General features: G+C 38.9%; 1 protein-coding gene across 3 annotated transcripts in view; it reads right to left on the bottom strand.

Moving 5' to 3' along the window:
- Positions 1 to 19,781, bottom strand: part of LOC126276856 (AP-4 complex subunit epsilon-1-like) — a 50,776-nt gene extending 30,995 nt beyond the window's left edge. The window contains exons 1-2 of one of the 3 annotated variants that reach the window (XM_049977310.1): positions 19,282 to 19,781; positions 19,002 to 19,197 (exon numbers count right to left, since the gene is read on the bottom strand). In XM_049977310.1, the coding sequence (XP_049833267.1) occupies positions 19,002 to 19,197; positions 19,282 to 19,398 (313 nt within the window). In that variant the 5' untranslated portion in view covers positions 19,399 to 19,781. Of the gene's footprint in view, positions 1 to 5,328; positions 5,551 to 5,632; positions 5,846 to 5,871; positions 6,057 to 19,001; positions 19,198 to 19,281 lie in introns of those variants that run through there. The other 2 variants (XM_049977311.1, XM_049977312.1) reach the window with 2 other exon arrangements.
- Positions 19,782 to 24,121: the final 4,340 nt, after the last annotated feature.

The raw sequence follows: 24,121 nt of genomic DNA, 5'->3' as shown, positions 1-24,121 counted from the left end.
CTGTTTATTACTTCACTATCAACAACTACTGTGAAACAGTATGCAAAATACGATTTCCTAACTGCAGTTTATCCCCTCTTTTCCTTCCTCTTTTTGATAATAAGTTGTCTCTATTGTTTTCTTTTCACCACACAAATATCAATTTTTCTTAGTTTGCTGGACTCCTCTCTGATAATAACTTACATAATCATGCTGCACACTCACAGAGACAAAAAGTGACAAAACTGATTCAAATTCAGTTTTGATGGGAACTGAGGACTCGTGACTGGTAGCACAATAGTATGGAAGATCAGGATTCCATGATCATAAAAAGGTATTTAGTGAGGGCTCTAATAATGCTTCTATCCATATGGATTACAGAAATCATTGCTAAATATGTTTCAATGCTGGATATGTATCAGAAGCAATTTTTTGTTGTAGAAAAGCTATTTGATGGTATAAATTTGCAAAAGGCAATAGCAAAGAAAGTGAGAGAAGCAATTTTTTGTTGTAGAAAAGCTATTTGATGGTATAAATTTGCAAAAGGCAATAGCAAAGAAAGTGAGAATTCCATTACTCTTTTTAACAATTCAAAAAGCAAACGATAATAGTGTAAGTGCTACATTAGATATTCACTAAGAGCAGATTAACTGAGAAGATACAATTGGTAACAAGGCTGCAATGTAGTACCTTATCTTTTTAAAGCTTTCACTTATCAAATTAAAATATATGAAAGATCTGGACTTCTGTAACACACATTCGATTTCCAAATGTAACACGGTACAACACAGGCTTCTCATAGCTCTGCCAGGTGTCTATATTACATTTTCTATCACATACCTTTGATTTCATTTACTTAGCCCTTAAGTTCTTTGTTTGTCTCGTGTTGGCTTTTCCATCTCATTAATAATCTCCTCCCCTTTTCCATTGATTTTCACAACTATTGTTGTTGTTGTTGTTGTTGCTGTTGTTGTTGTTGTTGTTGTGGTCTTCAGTCCTGAGACTGGTTTGATGCAGCTCTCCATGCTACTCTATCCTGTGCAAGCTGCTTCTTCTCCCAGTACCTACTGCAACCTACATTCTTCTGAATCTGCTTAGTGTATTCATCTCTTGGTCTCCCTCTACAATTTTTACCCTCCATGCTGCCCTCCAATACTAAATTGGTGATCCCCCGATGTCTCAGAACATGTCCTACCAACCGGTCCCGTCTTCTTGTCAAGTTGTGCCACAAACACCTCTTCTCCCCAATTCTATTCAATACCTTCTCATTAGTTATGTGATCTATCCATCTAATCTTCAGCATACTTCTGTAGCACCACATTTTGAAAGCTTCTATTCTCCTCTTGTCTAAGCTATTTATCGTCCACGTTTCACTTCCATACATGGCTACACTCCATACAAATACTTGCAGAAACGACTTCCTGACACTTAAATCAATACTCGATGTTAACAAATTTCTCTTCTTAAGAAACGCTTTCCTTGCCATTGCCAGTCTACATTTTATATCCTCTCTACTTCGACCATCATCAGTTATTTTGCTCCCCAAATAGCAAAACTCCTTCACTACTTTAAATGTCTCATTTCCTAATCTAATTCCCTCAGAATCACCCGACTTAATTCGACTACATTCCATTATCCTCGTTTTGCTTTTGTTGATGTTCATCTTATACCCTCCTTTGAAGACACTGTCCACTCCGTTCAACTGCTCTTCCAAGTCCTTTGCTGTCTCTGACAGAATTACAATGTCATCGGCGAACCTCAAAGTTTTTATTTCTTCTCCATGGATTTTAATACCTACTCCGAATTTTTCTTTTGTTTCTTTTACTGCTTGCTCAATATACAGATCGAAAAAATCGTGGATAGACTACAACCCTGTCTCACTCCCTTCCCAACCACTGCTTCCCTTTCATACCACTCTACTCTTATAACTGCCATCTGCTTTCTGTACAAATTGTAAATAGCCTTTCGCTCTCTGTATTTTACCCCTGCCACCTTCAGAATTTGAAACTATTACTTGTTTCAAAAGTTCTGTTTTATTTTCTGTCACTTTATCATGTCAAACCCCTATTCTTTATATTTTATTCTTTCACCACTCCACGATCAAACCTTGCTCCTTCTACCTTGGAGAATTTAGTAAACTTGCGTTCACTCTAACCAAAATCTAGTCTCATTCCCTTCCTGAAACCATTCGTGGCCCAACAAATTGTCACATCCAACTGGCACTCAGTCCATCCTACTTAACCCTCAGCATTATCATCATCCCTAGTACCCACAATTAACATTCAGACCCTCACCTCCCCAGTTCAATGTCATGAAACTCTGTCTTGTCGAGCTGCACATCCTACACCCAAGAGGCTTCCTACATAGCCCCAAAATAACCTCTCTGTCTTTAAAACACCATCACCAAAACATTCTCACAAAATACTGATCCCTGGAAAAGTTTCTCTCGTCCACCTTAAAACCTTCCGATACTGAATCAAAAATACCCCAGTAATCTCAACACCACAGTTATGATAACAATATTCATCACCTGCAAACCAACAGAGGACTAATAATTGTCTGTTACACTATCAGGATCATGAACCAAAGCGACTAGGGTATGGAGAGCGTCTGCCAGTTTACTGACCCATATTTCAATTCTTATCACTATGTTTCCATCCTAGAAGTCCAGCATAATCTACATCATCATCTCAAAACATTACATCCATACTATAACCTGTCATCTTAACTCAAGTTCCTTGCACCTGTCAGAAAAGCAACAGGTGGCTTTCTTCCAAATCTCCACAAATCCTCCACTGTTGTTCCCTCCTGACCGTATGATTTTGGCTGGTTACAAAGTTCTCACTGAAAGATTTTTCAGTCTTACTTCACCAGCACGTCCCACAAATCTGAGTTTACTTCCTTCTTAGTTTCAAGATAATTAATTCCTCCACTGCCTTTACGTAAACCCCCCTCCTGCCCCCCCTTTCACACACTTCCCCATCATTTCCATTTGCATGCCATGGATTATTATCTTTGACAGCAGCCTCCTGGCTTCAAACTCTTACAACTAATTACATATCTGCTTTGCCACCTATGGTCCAAGTTATAATTAGGTCTTGCACGAAGGCTCGTTCAGCAAAATAAAGTGAAAAGCTGATGTAGGTACATGCCACCCATTGCATGCCAACCTGTATAAATGTCGCCTGTAGGCATCCTTCCTATTCTCCCAATGCCTTAAACCACAATTCTATTTCAGGTTAATTAGTATCTTCAATCTACAGCAAGAGAACCTATGTACTTTACATCTTATCTGGACTCTCTTTTTATAACAGTGATTTATGTTTCACTGACAGCTCCATAAAACTGTCTATATTAAACAACTAATCACCAACAGTACTTCTAATTTGACAAGAATTTTCCACTTAAAATCAGAAAATCCCCCCCCCCTTTTTCACAAGCTTAACAACAGTGAATGCCGCATCAGCATTAGCTAGCAGGAATTATTTGTCCAAGCTATATGCCTTTTTATGCCATAAGATGAGGGATATGTTTTGCAAAATCTTTTCCCAGCTTCCAAGATAGTAATCCACCACTCACTCAATCTCCATATCATCATACGCTTACCCTACTCCTAAACCCAATAGATATAACACTCATGAAATCCAGCCCCCCCTAAAATCACAACTCCTCGAACTGTAGAACTGGAAACTGTCATACCATCATCAATATTTGGTAAAAGTTCTGTTATTCCTAACTCTCCACCATCTTGTTCTCTGTCGTCGTCGTCATCTTCCATTTTGTTTAGTTATTTTCCACCTCTGACTTCAGTCCTATTTCTTCCTAACATTTTACTCTCCCACATTTTCTCAAATACAGCTACCGCTCATTCAGTTTTCTGATTGTTACAACTATTAATATTCAATATTACCTCTGCTCTGCTAACCACTTCTGGCTGCCAATACTTTCATAACCCCCAACACATTTTTTGTCATACCCTTATGTCTCGAATCCCACTGCTGTTACCCACAATTCATTTGTACATTAATGCTTGCCTGTCCTTATCCTTTGTACGTTATTTGCATCCTGGAATTTCAATTTTCTTAATATAATTATACTGACCATAGCTACAATAAGAAACACAAATTTTTAAAAATATACTGTGGCATACGTACTTGCAAAAATAAAGACAAAGTATGCCAAACTCTGATAATCTGAATTGTTACAGGAAATTGGAATGTTAGTTATTAAGGATAAATGAAGGCAAATAAATATCTGAAATGCAAACAATAAAATAGCTTGCTCATCATGTCAATTGCACTGTAGACAAACCGACTTGAAATATCAGCCAGACACGTCAAAGATGTACAGGACAAGCAAAATAAAACTGGATCAGGAAATATCTCGTGCACCTTGAGATGGACAGCCCAACTTACAGCATCTCAATGGGTGTCCAGCCTGTTTGTTTCCCACATATGAGCAGGCTGGGAAAGCTATTTAATTCTTATTTTGTGCTATAATTGTAAGATTATTTAATTCTTGTTGTGCAACATCAATTTTTCTCTTACATTTGACTCAATGGTTCACTTCAAAATATTGTGATTCTAGTATACAAAATATTCTGTTGTGTTTATGTTATGAAATCATGCCAACAGCTACATAAATAAACATAGTATTTGGGTCACGAAAGGAAAATAATAGTGGGAAAATTATGAACTGGTATGTGATTAATACACAAACTTGGTTCTCAAAAAACTACAAGTACATTGTCAATGGAAAACCATAAACAAAGTCAGTTGTCACAAAAATGACTTCAGAAGATGTCAGAGTCTCCCAGAGGAAGTAGTATTACACTGCAACAAACATACTGGTGAATTGTTTCGATAATATATATGGATTTCTGATAAATGAGCTGCAATTGATCAATACCATTCCCTTACGGGAATAAGGACTTGCAATGGAATTTTCCTAAGATGTGAGAGGGATATGACTGAAATCCAAAATACGAAAGTGACAGAAGCAACTGACAATGAAAATTATAAGGAGGTGACATGAATCCTAATGAGAGGTAACAAACATTTCAGAGTTATTTTTAGAAACATCTATATGTAACACCGAAAAAGCAGTACTGCCACTAAACATCCTCTCCCAACAGCTTCAGTTATAAAAAATGATGAATGAATGAACACATTTATGACTAGATGTTGGGGACAGCACTCAGGATATTGAAATGAGAGTCTTCCATTCCCTTCAGCTGGTAGATTTTGGCAGTGATGGGGATGGTGACACTTAAAGTAGAGGAAATTCAACAATCAAATTGGTGAAGATAAACTCCGACAAATACGCAACAAGTGTGCCAGGGAAGTATACCTTTAATACGCAAACCATCTTCATCAAGTTCTTGATCTGTGGTATGCTGCTTTAATTTCTGAGACTTAAATATGCTGTTTGTTTATTTTGGGAGTTGGTTGTACTTGTATATTTCAGTACCAAGCAGCATCCATAAATTTTTATGGTGGTGATATGGAACATTAATCTATCTTCTTCATTTTCCTTGTTTCTCTCTTTTCTGTTAGTGTTACCACTAATTCCCTATAAAAGGCAAATAATTTTGAAATAAAAAATCGGATTAGCTGATACATGTTCCATATTTTATACAGTGGATATTACTGACCTGCTTTAGCTACCCAGAGCACATACCTACATCAATAACAATGAAAAAAGTAGTATACTACAGAGGCAGGATCTTTTCTGAAATATGTGAGTCAATTGACACAGTTCCTTTCGAATTCGTACAGATACTGCAATAACTGGACACCAGTGTGTAAGATGTGAAAGAAGCCAACACTCACCTCAAAAAGTGGATTATATGGGTGTGGATGACTCACAAAGTAGAAGGCAGACATAACTCACCTTAGAAAAGCCTTGTTATACAACACACAGTCCATAACATTTCCGATGTCATTCTGTCTTCTGCCTGTGTGGATCAGTCACACTATTTAACTATCCATTCTTTAAGGCTCTGGCTTCTTTCCCTATCCAACACACTGTCAATTTCAGATATTATGTTCCCATTCCTTGTGCAGAATATTTGTCGCCTGGAAAACAGAGAAGTATGCTGGTGACTAACACAAGACAAAAAGTAAATTCACATGTTTTCCTGAATGGCTCTAACAATTTCTATACAAAGAAGTCATCTATCTAATGCCAAGGAATACCACATTTCACAAATATGGGAAAACTCACTAAAACTGATAAAGTATTAAAAATCACGATATGAGTGGACAACGATAACATAATTCCACAGGAAAGTGATGTGATAGATAACTGCAAAGAGCAGTCAGAAGGAAAATGACAGTAAATACTTAAATGATAGTAAAGAGGTGAAGAAAATTAAATTTCTTACATACTAGCAGTAGGTGGGAACATTTATGACAAATTAATACTGTGTGCTTGGAAGTGTGAGGTGGTGACATGTTCAACATCAGACATAGTTCACAAAGTGATTTCAGGTAGCTTCATTGGAAGAGTGCTGCTTACAAAAGGGAGGGTTTCAGTACTGAACTCCAAATTCAGTACGCAGTTTCAGCCTAACACATATATTGTGAGATGAAATCAGTTGTAACTGTAAGATACACAGAAGTGAGGAGGAAAAACGTGGGAGATGAAAGCAAATAATGAAGGCTGCCTCCTGCACCAGACATAATCCCTATACTGCTACTAATTGCACAAAAAATGAGAATGTCATGAAACTTTTGTGTTTTTTTTTTTTTTTTTTAACGTACACAAGAATCTGGTCTACATTACTTTCTTATTGCAGCTGTTATGGCATTAAAACTGTTTTGTGGGCATGTAAATCTATGAGCAATTTTCCGATTTAACTACTGATTTAACACCTTGTCAAAAATGACACTTCTTATCTAATGATTCCACTCTTCAAAAAACTTTTTTTAAGGCATTTCACGTCCTTTGTTCCTCAATTACTCTTCTGAGGTCCTTTGGCAGCCTTGCCTACTCTTTATTCCATACCAGGTTGCGAAAATGTCATCTGACAGGAGCTGCTGCTGGTGGTTGTCATGTGCACATGAGAAATGCTTACTTGTGTAAATGTGGGAGTGTTTTCTTAGCTGAGGAAGGCATTGGCCGAAAGCTATAATGTGTAACAGTCTTTCTGTTATGCTTCCCCGCAACTCAACGAGTCATCTTTATGGTGAGTAGCAATCTATCCTTTTTCTAATGTGGTTGGTATTCCAGCCTGGAGTTTCCACTCTTTGATTCACCAAGGAAATTGCTTGCTAAAAAGTACTCTTCTGATTTGATGAAAACATCTCGGCATTATCACAACACTTGAGACCAATTTCAACTTTATGTACCCTACAGGCAGCATCTTTGTTTATTATTAACAGTTTCTGGTCCCATAATTCAGAGTAGTTACTTTTTTAAATGTTCTTGGGGTGTGCAAATCTGGGAACATACTCAGAGAACAGGTTGATCAGTCATCCTTTGGTGAAAATGCAAATCACAGAAGGTGCATGTTACTTGTGAGCGCTGAGTGTTCTGCTGCTGAAGACAACAGATTCACTTTCACAGTTCAAATGTTCATTTTTATTTTTTCCTGGTGCTAACTTACTCCTCCTAATGCTCTCTTTTCTCATTATTTCCTAATCTGTCTTGATGTCACTTTTTCTTCCGTCTTTAACTATGAGCCTACTCCATTCAATCTGAAAAAATAGTCATTTGTTAGTTCAAAATTGAGCTCAACCTATTTTCTGTACTTTTGATTACCACTTCCACAGCAGCTGTTACAGAAATTTACATCTCATTTTGTAATGCTTAATTTGCATTCAGATTATGCACACTGTAATTTGTATATCCTTCCTTGACTAAAGATCTGAGATATTTCATATTACCTCCAGTAAAGATGTATACTTACGGTTTGTGCTAGGGCTTTAAAGCATGTAGTTATCAATCTCAAAACATTGCTAAAATATTTGGATTGAATCACTATAATTACAGTATAACCTGTCAGTGGATTCATTTGCATGAAAGCATGTTCTGCAGAAGTTTCCATTAAGGTTAGATTATGAAGCAAGCAGTGATACCTCTTCAGCCAGTGGGAATGACTTTGGCATTACATTTTAAGCCACAGAGCAGAAACTAGTTATCAGACATCCTGAGATCTTCCCCACAATGAATGAGTAATTAATATGCTGCACTAAAAACTAAAATTTAAAAAATGGGCCAATGATGGCTACAGTGCTTTTATTCTTCCACGCAAAACACAGTTTGAGAGAGCCGAGGAGAGTACAGTACTGAGTAACCAATGTGAGGTAAGAAAACAAGCAGTAGTTTAAGCAGCACAGTCTAAAGCTTTCCCAACTTTTTGTAGTTTGCTCCCTGTTCTCACCCAGTTGTTTGACATATACTTCAACCAAAGACTGTGGGTACACTGGGACACAACAGTTTAGTTTAAACTGTGGTGATTAAGTTTTACACTTCTGCAGTATCAGCCACAGATTGTTCTCCAGCTTTCTGGAATACACAGCATATCCTGAGAACTGTTGTTAGAATGTTACGTGAGAGGTTATCTCAAACAGGGAGATCAAATACATTTAAGCAGCAAAATTGATTAGAATCACTGGTATGAAACATGTCATCATCCTAACATTCTTACTAGCTGGTAAAATACATGGCTGAATTACTTAGCCCCTATGTAGGTAAATGCCCTCACAATATTTGTAATTCCGTGTATTTCATGAAACGTCTCAACAACTTCAGACTGAAAGATGCCGATATTCTAGTGAGCTTCGACATGGTTTCACTATTCACCAGGGTGCCTCTATGAGAGTCAGTCAAGCTTATTGGGCAGAAATTTGACGAGAAGACCACTTAACTCTTTAGGCATGTCTTGACCTCAACGTATTTTCTGTTCAATGGGGATGACTATGAGCAAACGGATGGAGTCACAATGGGCAGCCCACTCTCGCCGGTGGTCGCGAATTTGTACATGGAGTACTTCGAGGAGGAAGCCTTGGCGTCATCCAATTGGAAACCTACTTGTTTCTTCCATTATGTCGATGACACGTTTATCATGTGGCCCCATGGTAGGGACAAGCTCCTGGATTTCCTTACACACCTAAACTCTATACATCCAAAGATCATTCACTATGGAGACCAAAGCAGAAGGAAGATTACCATTCCTGGACGTCATAGTCAAGAGAAGAGCTGATGGTACTCTGAGCCAAGGTGTGTACAGGAAGAAAACACACACTGACCTGTATCTGCATGCAGACAGCTGCCACCACCCTTCTCAGGGGAACGGAGTACTAAAAACATTAGTACACACGGTGCGCAGCATCTCAAATGCAGAGAATCTGCCCCAGGAATTGGAACACCTCAAAACTGTGTTCCAAAAAAACGGGTACTCAGAACTGCAGATTAGACGCACTCTCTGTCCCACCACCACAATGGCGCACTATTGGGGAAAATCAGCTGTACATTAAAGAAACACTGAGTTAAAACCGTATTTTGCCCGCCTAATAAAACACGGGCATTGCTGGGAAGTGTGAAACATGACTTCGGTCTGAGGAAGGCCGGCATATACCAAATTCCCTGCTAGTGTGGGAAGACATATATCGGACAAACAGTACGCAACCATCAAAGATCGTTGCTGAGAACATCAAAGGCACACTCGACTGAAAGGGCACTATTTGTCCAAGAAACATGAGATGGATTATGAGTGTACCAAGATCCTGGCTCAGACCTCTAAATATTGGGACAGCGATATAAGAGAGGCTATCGAAATTCGCACCAGGGAAGAACTTATCAACCGAGATTGCAGCTACAATCTCAGCAAGGCTTGGGTCCCAGCATCGAATGTAATTAAGAAGACTCTCAGCAAGAAGTATGAACTGGCGACCAGGGCGGACGTAGCAAGCACATCGACGCTACGATAGATTCCGAGGCCCACATCTTCACGACCGCCAGTGCGCGGGTGCGGACAGCGAAGAGAGCGGCCCACAGGCGGAGGGGATTTAAATCGGCCACCCGCCCTCAGGAGCTCAGTTGGTCAGTGCACCTGGCGATGGCGACATGTCTGATCACCGAAATATTGTGCCCGTTGGACACTATGAACCGGCAGTATACCCGTGCACTGTCCGAGCAACAATAATATGTAATCTCAGTACAATATACTACCATTGTATGTGGAATGTTTTATTTATCAAGACATTCCAATTTTTAGAACAGTTGTTACAGAAACCTCCTACCTCTCCAGAAGTCCTGATGACTTTTCATACTATGGCAAGTTTTGTGTAACACCTGCAAAATTTGATCACATCTACATTAAAAATAGCAATAGAAAAATGTGAGGCAATAGAGCTCTTCTGCTTAGCACTCGTTCCTTCCCAAACATCACACATGTTAACATTTTGCAGATACTCCGATCAGGAACAAAGAATGTTTTCAGTCCTGCTTGCCATCACAGAACATAGAAACCATCTATGTGCAGGCAGCATGTCATTATCTACTGTCTAGAAAATTGTCTCTTACCCTGCAGCACACACATCCACAACAACTATGAACAGTCAGCACCACAACATACATTTTCCAATCTAAGTTGACCGCTTTTTTCTGCTGTAAAATCAAAGGTAAATTTAAAACGAATGGAGTAGAGATAATTTGTTTATATATAATGATAGCTGCAAGTTCTCTTTAATATATATGGAAAAAATTAGATCACCAATTTAGGGGTTTATATTATTTTCCCTCTAATCATTTTTTGCAGATGTTGGGACGGGTCTCTTCACTCCTAATTATTAGCACATTCAAATTATTTCTTTACGTAGTCATGCTCTTATTATTTTTATTTTTCTTATTGTTGCGTATCATATTGTATTATTTATTTCTTATATATTTCATTTGGGGTGCACTCAGCCTCGTGATGCCAATTGATGAGCTACTCGACTGAATAGTAGCGGCTCCGGTCAAAGAAAACCATTATCACGACTGGGAGAGTGCTGTGCTGAGCACACCATCCTATGCGCATCCTCCCACCTGAGGATGATACAGCAGTCGGATGGTCCCAATGGGCCACTTGTGGCCTGAAGGCGGAGTGCTATATATTTCATTTAATAACATGCGACAGCTGTTTACAATAACTTCAGCTGAGTATATGCACAACGTTCATTTAACTAACTTGTTCGAACAGATACTAAAGCTGAGGAAGTTGTAGCAGATTATGCATTACCATTACTATGTGCTTCACAATTTTCATATTGTAATTTTTTCCCTTTTTCCCCTTTTATATACGTCATCACGTCCTGCTTCACTACGAATGTCTTCCTATACAGATGAATCAGACTACTGATAACCAGTAATTTTTTTCTATTTATTTTTATTTGATATGTCTACCTCCTTAATGCCAAACTGAGGAGCAAATCTCCATTATCAATGAACTAGTCAGTACAGGAAAGTAATATTAGAACAGTTAACAATAAACAAAATAAAATTTGCACATCTCCTATGGACACAACAAGCTACTGAGTATATATTTGCATAATCAACAATGTAACAAAGGAATTTGCTTAACTTTTTCCAGGAATAGCTCGAAAGAGTGAGCCATGAGGAAATTTTTCAGATTGGACTTTAAAGAGCAAGAATTAATGCTAAGATGTTTTTTAATCATTTGGGTAGCTTATTGAAAATTGACGCAACAGAATACTGACAGCTTGCTACAAAAGAGTCAAGGAACTGCAATCCATTTGCATATTGGATTTCTGCTTAGTAATAACCAAGTGAAAGCTGATGATTCTTGGGAGTAAGCTCATATGGTTACCAACAAATGACATTAAAGAAAATATTTTTTGAGAGGCCAGTGTCAGAATTCCCACACTCCTGAACAGGGGTCAACAAGAGGTTAGCGAACTTACACCATATATTGCTCGCACTGCCACTTTCTGAGCCAAAAATATCTTTTGTGAACGGGAAGAGTTTCCCCAGAATATAATGCCATACTTTGTAAGCAAAGTCGACTACTTATCATGTTGTATTGTCACTCGCGGCAGATACTGTTCTAACAGTAAATATAGCAGTGTTCAGTGTTTGAACAAGATCCTGAACATGGTCTTTACATGACAGCTTACCATCTATCTGATCTCCTAGGAATTTTAATTGTCCAGAATCATTAATATGCCATTCTGTATAACCAAAATCCCAAGCTTTACTTGTACTGTGTGATTGATGTAGTTAAAACTGAGCCTTAGTGCGATTTGGCATCAATTTATTTTCTACATATCACGAAATTTTCTTGGTGGTGGTGGTTAGTGTTTAACGTCCCGTCGACAACGAGGTCATTAGAGACGGAGCGCAAGCTCAGGTTAGGGAAGGAAATCGGCCGTGCCCTTTCAAAGGAACCACCCCGGCATTTGCCTGAACGATTTAGGGAAATCACGGAAAACCTAAATCAGGATGGCTGGAGATGGGACTGAACCGTCGTCCTCCCGAATGCGAGTCCAGTGTGCTAACCACAGCGCCACCTCACTCGGTGAAACTTTCTTGAACTGCACTATCTGATACACTGCCTACACTGCAACCAACATCCTCCACTGCCAAATTCATCATCAGCAGGATCCGAATTTTTAAGTTTTCATAAAACGGATTTTGGCCTTCATTTCCTTGAAACAGCCATTTTTAGGTTAAAATAAACTATTTTAGCCTTTTTAGAACACTAAAATCAATACAGAAAATATTACTATAATTTTGATATTAGTATTCTAGTTCTTCCTGCAAAATAAACAACTAACTATTCCTTATTTCAGCACTATAAACAATTCATATACTTGCCCACACTAAAATAATATTCTCTTTTCATGACATTTTAATGAAAAGTGTTTTACTGAAAATTCTTTTCACATGTCACTCATATAGAAACATACACCTGAAATGTGTACCTATGTATGACCACAATCTGTCGCCTAAAGTTACTACTAACACGAAACTTTATATTATGTTTTGGTATTTCAGTATACAATCAGCCACGTTTCTAAGGTCTGTAAAGTTCAACTTTTTCTATTGGACCTCAGTACATTTTTGTAGGCTGAGGAAGATCTTTCTAGAGTACAAAAGAGCCCCGAATGCAATCCACCTCTAAACTTCTCCCTCTGAACAATGCCTCAGATGAATTTTCCTTAGTAAAAATGACACATGCAGTACCCAGTGAACCAGGTATGTCCTCCATATACATCTGCATCTCAGTATCATGTCTACATTGCCTTTCAAAGGTAGAGATGCCGACTCTGTGTTGAATCACAACAGGTAGATGTTGGAAGTGAGCTCTTAAAAATGCCAAAAATTAAACGTTCATGTTATTCTAAAGAGCCATCATGGATTTTTCAATAAAAGCTAACTAGCTAGAGTCAAATTTATCTACTATCTTTTGGTAGTGTTCTGCATAACATATAGCTGCCAAGAGCCAGGTGCAAGGTTTGGAGCTGTTTACTTAAAGAACTAAAAGTGGGTAGAGGCTTTGAAAACTGATTTTTCAACAGGTGGTGTGGTACTGTTAAGCTCATCAAAATTATTTCTGCCTCCCTCTGTTAGGTACTGCAAGTTATTAGTAAAGCTACTACAATGAATCATACTGGGACAGAATTATTTCAGTGTTGTTCCCACTTTTAGCATATAGCCAGCGCAATCCATGGAATCTGGAATCTAATTCCCCCACCACAACATTAGCTATCAATCAGCCATAATAGTCAGTGGTCTCGTCAGCTGAAAGCCAAATACTGTGGTCGCCAATGTCCATTTTAATATCAGCAAGAGCCTTTTCACACACTGGTTTCAAATAATTTTTATGCTATGTCAACTACTGTGTGGCCACTAATACTCTCCAGGAAACCATTAAAAGTAGTGTTCTTTAACGTATACCAGGGCACATTAGCCAACACTAAAGCATCACACTAGCCTATATTAATGCTCTTCACTGCGCTACTTGTCACAGAGAAAATTAATTGTTAAGTCTGTTGTTTGTTATCCTCCCTGGTGACGGTGATAACATGAGCTGTGGAATCTTTGCATTGAAGGAAATGTGACTATTTATCATATCTTACCTATATTTAGCATGTCTTACGAACACTAAGAAAACAGCAGAAAATAAAAAACAAGACTTCAACTGAATCACATTTGTCTGTCAGTAAACTAAATTTAAATGTCAATTTGAAAATATGAGGTAAAAAGACTAGCACAAAAACTGGTGCACAAAATGAATGATAAAATAACCTTCGTTCACTTGTTTCTGACAGGTTTTTCAAAAAGTTTATCAACTTCTCCAATCCAATTATGAAAAAGACCAATGTTTGGAGATTTCTGTTTAGGCGTGCCAAGATTACACTTAATGTGCACTATTCAATGTGAGGCAACACCCCACACGACTTTATTTTGTACTAAAAGAATAAATAGTCCCAAGAGTCACTGGTCTGTTCCTTTAATATACCCGTCCTGCATAGGCATGTGGGCTTATTCTCAAAATGACTTTGTGGTGACAATGTGTCATACACAGTGTTGATTTTCAATGCAAGCTATATTTCTTATACCCTTCGAACTACAAAAATATTAGACACCAGTGTCACCAATGCAGCAGTGTGCTGACACATTATCAAGTTATAAAGATATGTGATATTGTGCCATACACATTCTCAATTTCAGTGCTGCACATAAATTTATTTATTATGTTTTTTTTTCTTAAAATATCCGACTCTCATTACGACCTTCACTGATATTAATTCAGAAAATCTATTTAAAAATGTATTTTTTTCCAAACAAGTTCTCTTTAGCCCCTACTTTTTCATGAACATTCTGTTTAGTCCCTTTTACATCTTTAAGCACGATTTAACTCATTTTTGTTGATCAAACACCTTAGTGAATCAAAGAAAACAAATAATGTTCCCAACTTCTTGTTTAATTTGTCCAGTGCCTCACTGAAAAAAAGGGAATACAGCATTTTAAGTTGTTAAACCACTTCTAAAACTGAGATTCATGAACTGACATGATCAATTACCCTTACGTACACAGTCTTTTCAACAGCTTTTGTAAATACTGAAGGCATACAAATAGGTGTCAAATTATGTTATCTGTTTTCCTTTTTAAGAGGTGGATTCTCTACTGAGAACTTTAATTACTTCGGAATCTGGGCATTCTTAAAATCAAAATTACTAATGTGTACAAGTGTTAGATACCACATCATATCTATGATAGTCCTTAGTCTTCAGTAATTGAATCTCCATTGTTAGCATCAAAGAGTTTCAGAAAGTAGTCCTGGAAAGCCATTTTCTAAGAGAGTTATATGATTTCCTGTAGGAACTAAGTTTTTATTTAATTCAACTGCTGTGTTCACCATATGGTTGTTAAATCTGTACATGTATCTGACTTGTCAGACTTTTCATGTGCTGACTTTATATCCTCAACTTTGTGCTCTTGTCCAGACACTTTCTTCACAACTGACCAGATTTTTAATTCTATCCTGGGAATTAGCTACTTTATTTGCATAACGTACACTTTTGCCTTCTGAATGACATTTTTCAGCATCTTCCAGTACCGTCTGCAATAAGCTATCCCAGCTCAATGTGACTATTTCTAACATTTTGCTAAAATTTCCACTTTGTTCTACATGATATGTTATGCCTTTCAGCCATCCAGGTTGTCTATTAGTGTTCACACCCAGTTTTAAATATTCTAATGGAAATCAGCTTCCAAATAGAATGAGAAATATGATGAAGAAAGCATTGTATTCATTATCTATGTTATCATCACTATAAAAAAAAATAATGTAACTAGTTCTTTAAGGAAGTATTTATGCCACTAGACTAACATTTACAAATATTCTGTAGTTTTTTTTAACACGTGTGTGTTGGGGTAGGAAAGGGGGGGAGGGGGGGGGCAGGTGCACAAATTCCTTTTAGTATTACAATTCATGCATCATGATCTCAAGGGCCATTTATCTTTCACTAATGGAATGTTCCTCTACTAATGAAGAATGTGCAAACATGTTGTACACAGTTGTGCTACTGTTCTGCTACACTTTGGCCTGAAAGACTGTAGTTTACACTAGATGATATGAATGTAAGAAATTTCAACTTTTTTCCCTTGTACCATAAAATAAAATTAATACTGAAGTTGCCACATACAACTAATTTTTGGTAAGTTCTACAAAGCAAACTATCTGTAGCTCAACCAGTAATGTCTTGAAATCTGAGTTAGGGGGCCTACAAATAACTACACTTCCATTAAATTCAACTGCTCCTGCACAACATTCAATGACCTGTTCAGTACAGTGATTTGATATGCCAATAGCTTCCAATGGAATAATGGCTTTTGCATGATACATCTTATTCGAGTGGCCGGCATTTTAAATGTCCACGAGGTATATAACATACATCTGGCCTTTTAAACATACCCAATTTAGGCTAAAAAGCTGCATTTTAACAATGAATGAATATACAGTTTAAATATATGTTGACAAAGCAACTGAGTTAAAGGTCTTCTGCAGGCTAACTCTGGAAATTAAGACAATAATAGAGTCCAGCATTCCATTGATAAAGTTGTCAGAGATGGCGTAAAAGCATAGATGGGGCAAGGGCAGTGCAGGAAATTAGCCATGTCCTTCTCAAAGGAACCATCTCAGCATTTAGCTTGATTAAATTGGGAAATTAAGAAAAAAAGTAACTCATCATGGACAAGTGGAATCTGATACCCACTTGTCCCAGATGTAATTTCCAGCTTGCTAACCAACCGTAATCTTTGATGAATTAAGAAAAAATTAAGTTTTCCATAACGAATGTTTCACCGAAGCATACAATGGCACCCAATAGAATTACTGTTATAGCAGTGCTTATGAACTTCAACATGAATATCCCAGGTTCAAATAACTTGAAATTAGGCAGAGATTGCTCGACTCACCAAGTCACGAGCCAATTTGCACCACAGTCTACAGTATATACAGGTTGCATGAGGTGTGCATTGGGGAATGTATACTTCCTTCATATAAAGATGACTATTTACACTGAAAATGTGGAATATTTGTAATAGGCATTTGTGAACAAATATTTGCACATTAAGTGCTAGTAATGTTTATGGAATGATAGACTGTATCTAGTTTGAAGGACTTACTTTAAGAGTATACTTCTTAAGTAAGATGGAAGAACTACACCAAACTTCATGTGGGCATTACTAAAATGTCTGCTTTGCTTCAGAGTAGACATAATATTGGCATTGGACTACAAACGGTTCTTTGTTGGTCCTAAAATTTCTTCTGGTGATTAAATTGTGGACACCTTCACAATTGGTTGGGCAAGTTCTCAGACTGGAGGAAGGTAAGGGCATATCACATCAATTTGAATGATGCCTACTAAAGCACTATATTGTTTAAACTAACCTCCAGTTATTAAATGGCTATATTTTCATCTGGCAACTCATCTCTTGGACTCCTCCTCTTAAACAAAAAGCCATTCTTGATCAGATCACAAGATCATTAAGCAGATGATTCAAACATGTGCTCCTTGTCTCATGCATACTGATCCACATTTCTTATGTCTTACCGGTAATTTTTTTTTCTTGGTGCTATTAAAAAGTATGTTAGTATTACATCATATTTGCATTTTCAAGTCATATGCCCAGTAATGATTTCTTAAAGTGATTTGTGTGTGTAATAGGAAAAAAATGAAAGCAGCCTCTCAACCCAGGAATTATCTCCACAACTCGTGTGATGTATATGTTGCAAAATATAAAGTATAGTTTCTGCACAACATCCATTCTCCTTCCTATAGCTCACCTTGATGTTGAATGGTCACTATAATGCCACAAATGCTGAAGCATGTACACAGTTTGCAGGACCACAGAAATGGATCAATCCTAAACTCTGGAATTCAGATTTAACAAATTCATACTGAGATCTCTCTTGAGCTGAGCCAACTGGTGGGTTTAAATATTCATTTAGGCTTTGGTAAGCATTACCAGCAAGAAGATTGAAATAGGACTTCTTACTCTTTCATTGAATCCTACCGTATCTTCCAAGGGTTTTTTTTACTCACTATACATTTTCTAAATGAAGAACTTGGTAGTGAAAAGATGTGTATGCATATATATGTGTGTGGGGGGGGGGGGAGGGGGGGGGCTGGTGTTAAAAATGTAGAGGGAGAGCACGGCTTGGGTACAGTAAGTAGGTTAACAAGGGCACTGACTGCAATAGTTATGCAGAAATGAAGTGGCGTGTACAGGATGGATTACTGTGTACTATTCTGCTGACTGAAACCAACAACAATGTTCTAATGAAATGGCTGGGATTCGATAAAATATTAAATTGTGTATTAACCTTAACTGTCAGAATAATGGTTGAGCTTTGCACACTACATGTGTGCTGCACTTTTGTGCATTTACTGTACAGTCCTTGTATCCTATTTCCTTACATGTCATATTCTGAAAATTTGATAAATCCCTTTACAGGTGGTAGATAAAACATTGAAATAGTATTTATTATGTTTTATTTAAATTTTAGCCACCCAGATCAAACTTTTTCAAAACCATTCAACATATGTATCTAGTTACGTTTTCCAGTAGAACTAGTTTAGTTATTCCTCTACATTACTGAATAATAACTGCCGCCGCATGTCTGATCTCTAAACAGCTTAAAACGTAATTACTAATTGCAACTTGTGACAAATATTTAATTAAATATGAAAAATTCCATCTATCTTATCTAAAAGACCTTGTACCATTAGATGTCACGAGCTAAGACATAGGAAACGATGAGCAAATTAGTTACACTTCAAATCAATGTGGACTGTGACAAAGAACACTATCCTTGGGTTTATAGTGAGGCGTACGTATTGTCTAGGTGAAAGCTATAAACATTAACTTAATCTGTCATTCCGGGTCTAATACTAACACAAAAGCATTGCAATAAAAAACAGGCGCAACGTCACTCAATTCCAATCGCTTCTATGTATCCAGCTAAGCTAGAATCTTAATTTCTTTATGTTGTTTTAACCTACCTATTTTCTTTTCTATCAGCGATCCATTCTGTGTGAGTTTAACAGCATGTATATATGCGAATTCGGCCTTGTAGCCAAGTGTTTCTGCAAAGACCACAAAAACCAAACATTTTGCAATGGTCGAGGAACTAATATTTGGCTCTGATAATTTTTCCCTTACTAATCGCAAGCACTGCTTAATAGTCCATTCTTCTTCCTGTAAGGAATCGTGATAGGAAGCTTTGATAAACAATGTACTTTAGATTGTAAACGCAAACCGTATGTGAAAAACACTACTTACTACTCGGGTTCGAGAATTAATGCATTTTTCGAACAGGCCTTTCAGACTGGCATTTGTTTCCAGGGGTGAAAATAGTGACCCAATTGAGGCTATTGTTTTTTCTAAGATACCTGTCATTTTGATTGTTTTGAGGTTACTTTTTCAGCGACAACTTAACAAAACAAATAGTGACCATGTCGGTCTTACAGCCGAATACTTATTTAGCATTGCTTTTCATTTTTAGTCCACGCACATCGTTACTAACTTTACCCCCAACGCTACACCTAAATAAAACGCACGACACCCACACAACCACACGTTCACTCATTACGGCTAACACAAACCGCCAACGTTACAACTCAACCCACATCTGATGAAATTCATTTTCGATATAGATTTTTCAATGCATTTTTCAAAATTTACGCAACATACTATCAATTGTATGCATACTGACAAAATAAAAAAAAATTTTAAACAAATCATAGAGTTAAGCGGAATTTACATCTCTGAGTTCAAATATTCTCATAAATTGTTGGAGAGCCTGACATTCAACTACCAGCTCCATGAAGCCGATCTGCCACGGAAACAACCGATGTTTCGCTAGGTAACAGAAAATACGAGAACGTGATGTTCAGCAATCAGTTGATAACTGCAGTCGAGTGTGTAGCTTTCGTAGCCGTCATGTGACTTTTTTAGGTGTGGTGAAACTGTGAAGATTTTCTAGTTTTTGAACTAGGGCAGTACCATCTGAAATATGATGAATGAAGATAAAAAATATACATGTCCCGAATGCCGGAGAAGCTCTGATTACAAAGGCGCTTTTACCCTGGGTTTAAAACGTGTTCTGCGACATTGCCCCAACATTGTTCGCTGCTATTATTGGCATACCGATGTTTGCAAAATGATGGCGACACAACGCCAATGTTCCCGCTCTGTCGGCACAGATCAAAGGAACATTGTACCTGCTGCCACCAAATGCCGCTACAGAGCGCTCAGAATTAATTATAGCCATCAAAGTGTGCAGTCCGTTAAAAGTACACAAGCCTATTATTTCTTTGGTACTGCAAAGAAACTACAGCAAAATCTGCCTAAAACAAATGTAGCACCCACGATGACTCAGGGAAAGTACAATATGTTGCTGACAACAGAGCTTGAAATTAGCAAAACAGTGCAAAGATTAAAGAAATAAGAAGTCAAAAAGTATAGTTGAGGTCCCTGTCTCTGTTTTGGAGTCGTGTGGATACCGTACAAGCCCCATTAACAAACATAGTAAATGAATGATTTAGTACAGGTGTTTTCCTGGAGTATATAAAGCACGCACGAGTGGTGCCCTCACTAAAAAAAAAAAGGTAATGCACAAAGCATTGAAAACTACAGGCTAGTTTCACTGTTGTCTTCATTCTCAAAAATAATTGAAGCAAACTGTGAAAGAGAGACTGGTAAGTTACATCAGTAAATACTTCCTCTTTACTGGAGCATAGTTTGTTTCAGAAGTGGAAAAAGTATATTGCAGACTTCACAGAAATATTACTTGAAACTTTTGATAGGGATGTTTGGTTCCACATCTGCTGAGGATAAATTTTTAATAAAACAATTATCAGTTAATACATATATAAATACCTCAGGGTTGTGTATTTGGTCCAGGTCTATTCTTAATACACAGATATATTAATGATTTTTAGACAGCATAAGACATGCAGAAAAAGTTCTCTTTTCCAATGAGAGCAACTTCATAGTCACCAATGAAACATCATAACGCCTATTAGAGAAAGCAAATGAAAACCTCATGGTTGTTTACAGCTGTGCAGTATGTAAAGAATAAATGCTGAACATACAGAAAACGAACAGTCTGCACTTCAGCATAAAAAGAGGAAGCAACTCTGTCATCTCAAGTATAGATGGTAAATCTGTAGACTGTGTGGCAAACACTGAGCAAAGATGATAAATCTATAGATTCTGTGGCAAACACAATGTTTTTAAGGACAAAAATTATCAGCATGCTATTCTCGTAGGGTGTTACCATCAGATTGCCACAGCCAATGTCATGCGGTGATACAGTACGTCTACATACACTCAGTTCTTAGCAAGAGGATCTTTTCTGGGGATCAGTGGCACAAAACGTGGACATGGTTTTAAAAACTGCAGAACAGGGCCATAAGACTGAGGTGCATGTTCGGGTCAGTTACACCGAACAACACCTTTTTAACAGTAGTTCATTTATTCACCTCTTTACACAAGCAAAGCTTACAAAGAACTGCCTATGGCAGAAGAGAGCAAAGATAATCTTAGCTTAGCACCCAAAGATGATGCTCGGAGTCTAGAGACAAATGTATATCGATGCTGGTGTCGACCTCATTGGCGCCATATAGCCCTCCCCCCCCCCCCCACAGTACGGAGTACTTTTGAGCAGCAAGGGGGAAGGGCTGACCAAGGCATCAGCAGGGGTGGTCCGCAGGAGCTTGACCACGGTCAGTTTGACAGCGTTGTTGGGGAGCTGCGTGGTTAGATGACATGAAGGAAGGTTCAGCCACTGAACCTGGAAATCATTGAAGTGCGCCGGGCGCCGTACTGGGCGTTCTGGTCATGTGGTGACAGGTAGGCTGGCAGTTTGTGAGTGGAATGGAGCGATTATGACGATGTCTCCGATGGGCGTAGCGAAAACACGAAGCATGTCCAGGTCGACATTGGGCGAGAGGAGAACACATTTCACCAGGTGGCAGGGAACGGTGGAGGTTGTGTCATCAGCACTGGATGAAGAGAAACACATGACGAACAGTATATCATCATGTAGTATTACAGAGATGTCATGGATTATGTCCGGGGGAACTGCACAAACACCTCGACGAGGGCACGTTCAAGGTGGGGGGGCATGAGAAAACTTGACAGGGCGAGGTAGGCGATGGAGGAGAGGTTGAAGGAACCAGTGAAGGGCCCAGTGGTGAGGGCATGATCGTAGGTAAGCTCAAAGTGGTGAGCATGGGGTCACTCGACGGAGTAGGGGACGAGGTTGGAGGAGAGCTGGAAGTCACTTGATTGATGTGTAAGTCCAACCTGGAGGGAGGGGTCGGAGCGTTGTGAGCCACGACCATGAGTGGCGTGGTCGTGGCCTGAAGGAGGGTAGAAGAAGGCTCGACATAAGCAGGCTTAAGTCTGTTGATAGAGACTGTGATGGCTGAATCTTTCATCTGGATGTCATAGGTGTTGGCTGAGCGCCAGAGAATATGGTATGGGCTAGTATATGGAGGTTGGAGGGGAGCACGGACAGTGTCATCTCGGAACATGACGTACTCGCAATTGTCCAGAGATTTCGGGATGTGAACCTTAGGGCGGGAATGGCTGCCTGGCGGAGGGATGTGGAGGTTGATGAAGTGGCGTCTGACGTGGTCCATGAAGGAAGTAAAGTCAGACTGAGGGAGAGAAGAGGCTCATGATTCGCCAGAGAGAGCAATGTCCTGGCTGTATACGAACTTGGCTATTGTGCGTTTGAGGTCTTCCTTATACATCATACAAATGCCGAGTAGCACAAGAGGAAGGGCCTCTATCCAAAGAGAGTCGTGGCATTGAAGAGCCACCTTGAAAGTGCAATGCTAGCAGTCAACTAGCCCGTTACTTTGCGGGTGATATGCTTTGGTATGGATGCGCCGGATGCCGCAAATGCTACAGATCTCGTTGAACAGAGCCGACGCAAATAGTCTGCCCTGGTCAGTTGTAATGATAGCTGGACATCCGATACACGATACCCATGACTCGACGAAAGCTCGAACAACAGTTTCTGCCGTAATATTGGGAAGGGGGACAGCCTCGACCCAACGAGTTGTTCAGTCAATAGATGAGAGAACATAGCGAGAGCCATTAGAGGGGGGGGGGGGGGGTGTAGAGGACTGACAATGCAATAAGAATTTGCTGGAAACGCCCAGGAAGGATCAAAAAGGTGCCGAGGGGGATGGTGAAGTGTGCTTGTATACTTTGCATCATTGGCACGCGACACTGGAGCATGCCCATTGCTGGCAATCCTTATTGATATTTCTCCACACAAAGCGCTCCGATACGAGGCGAGTGGACGCACAAACACCAGGGTGGGCTAAATTATGCAATGCGCTGAAGACAGCTTGATGGAGCATGGTTGGGATGAGGGAGTGTAACGTGCCCATACTGTCGTCGCACCGGATCTCACCAGAAATTCCAGGCAGGTGGTGCGGACAAAGTGTAGTGAAGAGGTAGAGTCTGAGATCAGTTTTGTGTGTCCTTATTGGTGGGCTGGAGGTTAGGCAGTTCAGAGAGGTCTAACAGCGAATGGACTGGGTTGACTCGTGAAAGGAAATCAGCAACTATGTTGTCAGCACCCTTTATGTGTCTGACATTGGTGGTGAACTGAGATATGAAGTCCATGTATCTGAAGCTGCGAGAAGGCAGGTCAGCTGGCGGGTTTGTAATGGTCGTAGCCAGGGGTTTGTGGTCCGTTAAAACATAGAAAGGGCATCCCTCCACGTCAGTCTTAAAATGCTTGATTGCTTCATAGTCCATGAGCAACTCTCTGTCAAGTGCAAAGTAACTCCCCACCCATCACTTATCTAGTTCTGGCGTGTGTTTGCCCCAGCTAATTGACTAACAGATCAACACAGACTGCAAAACTGCCGCAATATCGGATAATGCAAAAAAGTGATAAGGCTCTGTGACTCCTGATTGAACTGCGGTGGCAGTGTTGATATTAATTGATCACTTTTAATTAAAAAGTAGTGCACATTGATGTGATATTCAGCTATTGAACACCAGATGCAAATTTTGAACATAAAATGAATTAAGAAAGTGACTTGGGATTTCAACTACTCAATTGAAAAAGATGCAGTCGATTAGCACAAAT

The sequence above is a fragment of the Schistocerca gregaria genome, chromosome 1, assembly GCF_023897955.1.
Source record: "Schistocerca gregaria isolate iqSchGreg1 chromosome 1, iqSchGreg1.2, whole genome shotgun sequence".
Classification (NCBI taxonomy): domain Eukaryota; kingdom Metazoa; phylum Arthropoda; class Insecta; order Orthoptera; family Acrididae; genus Schistocerca; species Schistocerca gregaria.
Note: the sequence above shows the minus strand (reverse complement) of the source record. Positions and strands in the feature narration are given on the sequence as shown.